The 8,918-nt window shown below is 31.6% G+C and overlaps 1 protein-coding gene across 1 annotated transcript in view; it reads right to left on the reverse strand.

Moving 5' to 3' along the window:
• Positions 1-8,550, reverse strand: part of LOC143258410 (nuclear migration protein nudC-like) — a 67,240-nt gene extending 58,690 nt beyond the window's left edge. The window contains 1 exon segment of the mRNA XM_076517313.1: positions 8,391-8,550. Coding sequence (XP_076373428.1) covers positions 8,391-8,465 — 75 coding nt within the window. The 5' untranslated portion in view covers positions 8,466-8,550.
• Positions 8,551-8,918: the final 368 nt, after the last annotated feature.

Raw genomic sequence — 8,918 nt, forward strand, 5'->3', positions numbered from 1 at the left:
AAAGATACAAAGAACCAAAGTAGAGAATTTTTCATAACTTGTTGGTTATACAACAATAAATGTTTGGAATGAAGCACAAAGCTACATAATGGGCTATCTGTGATCTGCTCACCAGGGGTATCAAAACCTGGTTGCTGGTAGAGTGAGTTTCCAGACATACCACTGTGCCATTGGAGGACTAAGTGACAATAAACCTGAAATTTTAAATAGTTTCTTAAAGGTTTATTTTGAAATAAATAAAATTAAAACTTAGATATAATAAAACTTTGAATCATAACACACATTATAATATTAATTTCATTCACATACATAGACAATAAAGTTTTATTAAATTTTAAATGTAACAGTGATTTGTGCAGAAAAGCATTTCTACAGGCACCTGTTACAAAAGGGTTAAAGTAATTGACTGTTTTGATACATCATTTTTTTCATATTTAAAAATGATAGGATGAGAAGACATACAAATTAGTAGGAGTCATCTTCAGCCAAGACAGCTATAATTTTCTAAAAGCGTAGTTAGCCCTTGGAATTAGTTGCCTTCAGATATGGTAAGTTGAAAGTGCTTGATGGAAGACTTGATAAATACTTGAATGACAGACAAGTGTTTCAATTTTATTTTAGAGTTTAGTATAATAGATAGGAAGGCCTACATGGACTCAAAGAAACAATACAATAATACTGAAATTCAAAATTATGCCTCAATTACAATTCCATTTTGTCATTCTAGGCAGTTCTAGATATAACAAGGTAACCATCAGATTTTTTATTGTCTTCTAAAACTTTGTAACTATTATCATAAATTCTTCAGTTAAGTAAAATAGAAATGATCATAAAATAAACAAGTTTCACTCACAAAAATTACCAAAATGATATTATTGTTTCATAATAAAATGCTCTCAACATGTCCAAAAAATAAAATCACTTAATATGTCCTATGACAGACAAATAAGCCATCTTTCTTATTAACTTTAGTTAGACTGCTGGGTGTACTATTACTGGGTCTGTGCTGTCAAGCTTAAATCTCTTTCCATATGGCTGGGCATCAGGCTTTCTGATGTTCTAAAAATTCATCAACTGTGTCTTTAGAGTCATAATAAGTGGATCCTATATTTTTAGTCTGCAACCTATCAGCTTTGACTTTGTCCATTGTGCTGATATATTTTTCAAACAGCATTTGAGAAGGAAAGTACTCTCAAAATTTTCACTAACTTTGTTATATTAAGGAATTTCTGTTTGATGATGAAGAAGCCGAAATCTGAGAATTACTGACAATAAATGTCTTCATTTCATTCCATTTTGAGTCTACAACATTGTGACTGTTTTCCCCCACAAATGAGTTGAAATGTGCTGTCCAATCAGTATATCAATTGTTTGGCCAACAAAGTGTCCAGAATCTGAGCATAATCAAAAACATTTTACCCACAGTCACCTTGTTTAAAATAATTGAAACAGTTTTCTACACTAACAATGTATCTCTTCCAGTTAGCTTTATATAATTCAAGACTCAGCTGTACCATAATTAACTTTCACACCCTTATATTAACACTGTCAGCTTCTTGGGAAATAACATTATGAAGAATATTGGTTACATTAGAATCAGGATGGGAATCCAAATCTCATGTTTTCATTAACACCACAGAATTATTAAAATCTCTCAGTGCTAAGAGGAAATGCATGAGAGATTTCAATGGCATCTTTTTGCCATGCTATGGAATGTTTGACAGTGGGCTGAGAATATTTTCAGAAATGTGAATACCATATAGATGAGAATTTTGTAACATCTGTAAAGATTCCTTTAACTTTTGTGTTGAGTTCATTCACAGCCAAATACAGCAGGTTACAACAGTATCCAAGCAGCTGCTTGGATTCCAACATTTGATGTAGAATTCCTCAGCTTCCACACAATTTTCTGGGCTTTGTGACCTGTTCCTATATAACAGCACGAAGCTCACAAAGTTCAAACAATTGTTTGACTATTTTATTCAACTCTTTTGTTCATAAGCAATAAGTGCAATACAAGATCAAAATTGATTACTGCAAGAGCTGTTTTCTCTTAGATTTTGTGATGTGATACCAGTTATTTTAACAGTTGAATACATTACATTAAAAGTAATAACATTTCCCTCTTTTAAATAAAACTATAAAGTGGAAGTTCATGTACATGCATTTGATACTATTTGTGACATTCATATGGCTACATACAGTAAGCATGTATTCCAAAAGCATTCTAATTGAACCAATTAAAATAACAGTATCTTAGATAAACACTCCATTCAACACTCACATCTCGTAGATAACTGTCAGTGTTTTTAACCACGATTTTTCGATTACCTAAAAATACCTGGTTAAACATATTATTGCATAAACAACAAAACAGAATACAGTAACACAAACAGTTAAATTAGAAAAATTTACTGACCTTCAACTATTACAATTAATTAAAAGAAAAAGTAATGTTAATTAATCAAACATATGCCTTTGTTAAAAGCATCCCAAATGAATAAATAAGAACAAAAATAATTATAAAGACAGTAAAACAGAATAACAGTTTTACAAAAAAAATAAACAATGAACTTCAATTATAAAGTTATAATTGAGGGTGCAGCTACAAAAAAGAAACTACTGCTTAAAATAACACTTATACCTTGTACATTTGTATTCAGTACACTAATGATGCAATGCAGCTGCTAAACTTAATCCTCCCCTTGTACTTCACCAAAATGTGCTCCAAATCACAGAGGAAGCTCCTAGAGTTTATGTTTTTAACACAAATGCTTGTGATTATGCAATGACATTACATAAATGAAAAGATAAAGTCTTCTAAGTAAGACATTTAATGTGCGATAACTGTTTAAGCACTGTCAAAGTTTCTGTTAGTAAAATTTAAAAGGTTTTACAGCTTTATTTAAACTATCTCATATTTTTTCTCTAGCAAATAAAGCTTTGAACCAGACCATCAAGATTGATATACCATTCGAAATTCATTCCTGCATCTAGACCAAAGAACTTCTGAAACAGCAACATTTCTATCTCAATACTTAACCTTTACATGACAATCTTACTCACTCAGCAGCTCTTCTAATTAACAGTTTTCAACATCATTTTCTTCCATATTCACTACAAAATGGCATTATTTCTTTGTCTCCTACCAAACACTTAGCTTTGTTTTTTGTTTCAAATAATTTTTATTCTAGAGCTTAAAATAAAATAACTTCAATATTTTAGATAAACTGGAGACAGTATATGTACCAAATACTGCAAAACTGAAAACAGGAAGAGCAACGAAAGGAAGCTACAGAAACATTAATACACCTTTTTTTCAATCCAACATCTGTAAATACCTACATCACCAACTTGAACTGATGAAATTATGGCAGCAGTGTTAGATCATTCTGATGCAATAGCATGGTGAAATTGAAATATCTTCTAAATTTTTGCCAGACAATGAAACAATATAAAATACCAAGTTCAGCTATATTAATAGAAGTAATTTAAAAGGCAACAGCAACTCATATTCAGGAGTATACAGTCAACATATTTGATAAATGATGCGAGACTGACACTACCAAAAAAATGCAGCAGTCCAATATACTTAAACAGTCTCCCACTTTTCCTTATACCATTTTAATCTCAGAATCAAACAAGGGAATCAAACAAAAAAGGCTGCCTCTCACAGAGTTCATTCAGGGAATCAATGTATTATTCACCCAACTATTTTTTTTAACAAATCAGGACCTTCCTCATTGTCTGTTTGAGCAAATGAAAATGATTGGACCAAAAACTGTCACGAGCTATGAGTATATACAGGGTGTTTGGAAAATCACTGTGCACTTATATATTTATTAACAGACAAAATTGCACAGTGACTTTCAGAGCACCCTATACAACAGTACACATTAAAGTAATGTGCAAAAGAAATGTTACCTTAGATGGAAAATGGGTTATTCTTCTATTTTGAAAAAGATAGGGTCATTCCATGCCAAATCATCAGGGGGCTGCAGGTGACCCCCACAAAATGCCTTGAAAAAATTCACGTGCTCATCTACCCATATAATGAAACACTGCCAAAGATTAGATCAATACCTCTAATAGTTTCTGATTTACAGCCTTGTAAAATTTAGTTAATTTTTTTTTACTTTTGGTCATTTCATTTTCAAGCAACTTTGGCTGTTTAAAGCTGCAAGAGTAATGGTGGTAGAAAGCTGAAATTTGCTACACTGACTAAATTAATCTCACAGAATTCAAAAATGGTCTCAAACCAAGTTTATCTCTCTTAGGATTTGCATAGTGAAGCAGTAAAATCACCTGAAAACCCAAAATCGTAAAAAACCGTTTATGTAATAAGACATAGCTCTAAGACTTAATATGATACAAAGCTGAACTTTTGTTTTCAAATTTCCTATAACATATCAGTTGATAAATCAGCAATTGTTGTAATTAAAAGTCTATTACATCTCCTGTAAAAAAATTTAGTTGCATGCAACTTATGATTTAGCTAAAAATAGCCCTACTTCAGGCCACAGTTTGACCATGTCACCACTTTTTCAGCCTTTACAGATTTTTACCATATATTCTTACATCTCTGAATATGATCTACAAAAAAAATCAGGATGGTGTTGAACCTACTTTTTGAGTTAATTTTTTAAAGTATCCTCTGACCATACATTTTTTATTCAAAACAAATTCAGTTCAAGTTTCTGTGTGCAAATATATCCATACAGTTGTGAAAAATACCTGTCAGAATTTTATAAATCCCACTGAAATATTCTAACCAACCTTTCACAATGTTAAATAATGAAGTTGTAAGAAACAAGAAAGAATTAATTCATTTCTGAACAAGTTTATTGGAATAACTAGTTAGATCACATGGCAATGCAAATATAGTGAATGCATTACAGTTATGCAGATATGGCTAAGTTTAAGATTCATAATATAATAAATACAAAGGTAAATCAGACAAAAAATACAGTGCTACAACAGGGGATAACTGAGAAAGATTATAGTCATGCCAAACTGCAATAATTGTGACAATGAAATGTTTCAAAAACTGCTTTGGGGATAAATTAGCCTTAACAACATCAAATAAACATTGCTTTGTTCAGACAGCTTGAATAAATATTTGAAATTCAAGTTTGATTATGTTGAGATCACTTTGACTTAGAACATAGTGGCAAGCACTACTACCTTTCACGGTAGGTGCACTTATCAGACAGAATATGTTGGAAAGGAATCCAGCTTTCTTCTTTACATGACCTTTCAGGCCATGAGAACAGTTAGTTTCTTGATTTCTTCATAAAATACACCAACACATCAGAACGTTCATCTGATCTATCTTTTATGTTTCCCACATACCATTCATGATCTTATATAAGCATGCCACATATTTCCCTGACTGATAATTGTCATTGCTATCATTAGACCATATTTGAGCTGCTGCAGCATCACTTTCACTGCTACTACCAACAGTTACAACTGTGTACACATCATCATCTGATAGCCTTCTCATATACAATTTGTTGGTAGAATAAAGCTATGATGTGACCTAATACCTGCCACAGGTTTGCATTTTTCATTGTGCTCAAGTAGATCAAACTTTACACAATTTAAAAGGACTGATTCCTGATTGACAAGAAAGAACTGAATGCCCTGAATGTGGTCCTTTGCCCAATGGTACATATCAGAGACACTTAAAATTTCATAATTTATTATTTTTCACAACATTAATTTTTTGAAAATCATGTTCAGATATGTTAAAATATATGGTAAAGACTGATTAGAATATTTCAATGGGATTCATCAATTATTTCACAATTGTATGGATATATTTTCACCCAGTACCAAACCTGAATTGAAGTTTTTCTTTCAAGTAAACAACGTATGATCAGAGGATACTCTAAACAATTATAACTCAAAAAGTAGGTTGAACACCATCCTGATTTTTTTTTTTTTTTGTAGATCACATTCAGAGATGTAAAAATATATGGTAAAAATCTGAAAAGGCTGAATAACTGGTGACACGGTCAAACTGTGGCCTGAAGTAGAGCTACTCTTAGCTGAATCATAAAAAGTTGCATGCAACTAAATTTTTTTACAGGAGATGTAATAGACTTTTAATTACAACAATTGCTGATTTATTAACTGATATGTTATAAGAAATTTGAAAACAAAATTCAGCTTTGTATCATATTAACCCTTTTGACACTGAATAACAACTTTTAATGTTTGGCATGGCACTGAATATATGTTTGATACTTCAACTAATTACAGTATCAGTAGTAAAAGCATGATTATTTCAGCAACAACTCAACAAAAGTCCCTGAAGTATTCAGTGATTGTACCCAATACTATATATGTTAAATTCAATACATAAGAATAACAGGAATAAAGGAAGGTCACCTGCTGCGCTGAGCCTTCAAGTCAACTGCAGTCGCCTACCTCGCCGAAAGGGTCAAGTCTTAGAGCTACGGCTTATTAAATAAACCAGTGTTTTTTATGATTTTGGGTTTTCAGGTGATTTTACAGCCTCACTATGAAAATCCTAAGAGAGATAAACTTGGTTTGAGACCATTTTTGAATTCTGTGAGATTAATTCAGTCAGTGAGGCAAATTTCAGCCTTCTACCACCAACTTTTGGTGATGCTCATGGTAGCTGCTGTGCATCATTAAACTAAGTTAAAGATGCTTAAAATACATAAAATCATACAAGTGCATTTTGACAAGTTCAGTGTTTATCTTAATTTATCTAGGTATCTTTGTTGACTAAAAATAACAAGCTATGCTAGTTACTGAAAAAAAAAATGTTGAAGGTTTATTGAATAATGATTTATTTTCCCAGAGTAAGAGCTAGTATAATACAGCAAATGAAACCAAAACTGTTGCCAAAGCAATGGATGTAAAAATAGTTTTCTATTTGTGAATCAGATTGACTATAAACATTTTGCATTGAAGTACATCTGTATAAATGATTCAGTTACATTTAGTCCCACAGGGTGATTTGACACACTGAAAATATTTCTTTTTTGTGGAATTTTATAGCAATGACAAAAGATTATACATATATTTAAAGGCATATACAGACATAGAGATTGACCTTCCATTTCTTAAAGAAACTTATGTAGCACATACTAATGATGTAGATGAAGCCACTGAAACTGATTTGTGGTAGTAATATGAATATTTACAGCAACTGTGCATCAGCATCTACTAGTGAGAAAACAATTTTTAGTACTATAATGCAATAAGAACTGTGTGCTAGACAAAGTTACTTTGTGTTATGACCCTCATAATTTAACACAAATTTGTAAGAAACATATCTTATACTGAACTGAATGATTTGCTAATTTTGTTGAAATTCAAGTAATACACTATTTAGTAATTATCTTTATTTTTAATCTTTCTCAGCTACATTCTCATTTTCTTTACACTTGAAAGAATTTTGAATTAAGAAATTATACACAACCTTAGACAAAACAGCTTTAGCAGCAAAAAACTAAAAGTATGCACTAATCTACTATTACTTAAAAACACTACATAAAATTTTATGGAGAATTGCTGACCTTTGAAAAACCTCGAGACCCCTGACCATATCAATGTCCCCTGGCTCCAAAGTTTTCTCAAGTGCCCCCTCTAAATTGTCAGAGTTCTAAAAAATGTGCCGTACTTCTATTACTTTCAGTGTACTTTTATTTACATCTTTCATATCTGCTGTTTACAATATAGTTCTAACAGTTAGTGCTATCAGTGTGACTGTTACAAGTATTAGTTTTCAAAGTCATAAAATTTGCACTAAAAATTACGTACAAATAACATGTATAGATTTAGAATAGGATTTCAGAAGTTTTCCACATAACTGTGAAGCTAAAACTTAAAAATAAGTGTAACTAACTTAATCATTTCAGTAACGACTGCAAGCAACCAAAGGTTCAGATCTGTAGGTTGAACAGCAGCTTTCTGTCCTTAGACTTCAAGGATTCCGTAAATTTATAAAATTCCATAAAATTTTAAGGGGACATAAGGAATCTTATAAGTCCATTATGAAGGATGTTCCATCCTACTCCCAACTAAATTATAACAATCCCTTACCACTCATGTATTCTTCCAATTTCTTCTCGAACACCGTTAAAATTTTCTGCCTCCACCACCCTTGGAGGCACCTCATTTGATAAAAAAAAAAATATAATGATAAATCTTGATTTTTCTTAAGTTTATTACTACAGTAAAATGGAGTTAGGCTTAACTTGTGTCGTTAAGCTCTGCTCTAACTCATCCGTACTTGAATTAGAGAGTTAATTTATTATCATGATTTAGAGAACTCAAGATAACTAATCTAAAAATAAACGATTTAACTAAAATCGTTAAGACGGATAGATGTAAACTACACACTTTATTACCTGTTGAACCCCACCTTCATGTTGTTGAGCTAAAGCTAACAAAACACCATCAAACTTCCCCTCTTCTTCCGCCATTTTCCAAACTATATTACTCAAGAACCTGATTCAATCTATTGACCGAAAGAAAGAAAAAGGAATTCTCTAGAAATTAACATGTTTGTATGAGACGCCACTGGGAGACTTTAAAGCGTTTTGTCGCTCACATTCGTGAAATTTTCTTTTGCATTTTTCTCAGAGATAGTTTTGCAGGTTATATACTGGTGGTTTTATCTCTATTCTCTCGTCAATCTTAAGTATTTTTTCATTCTATCCAGACATGTACCCTTTTTTAAATTGATGCTTTAATTTTCTAATATGATTCTATACTTTGAGCTGAAATTTTATTTTAATGGATGGTTTATAAAGAGTTTTTAACACCATAGACTGATTACAGTCATAAACATTCAGTGATCTCATTTGAATGCTGCAACAATACGATTGACTACAAGCAGTGTTCAAGTCTTTCAATACAGTTATATGTTTACAAGT

This window comes from Tachypleus tridentatus, chromosome 8 (assembly GCF_004210375.1).
Source record: "Tachypleus tridentatus isolate NWPU-2018 chromosome 8, ASM421037v1, whole genome shotgun sequence".
In the NCBI taxonomy this organism is placed as follows: Eukaryota; Metazoa; Arthropoda; class Merostomata; order Xiphosura; family Limulidae; genus Tachypleus; species Tachypleus tridentatus.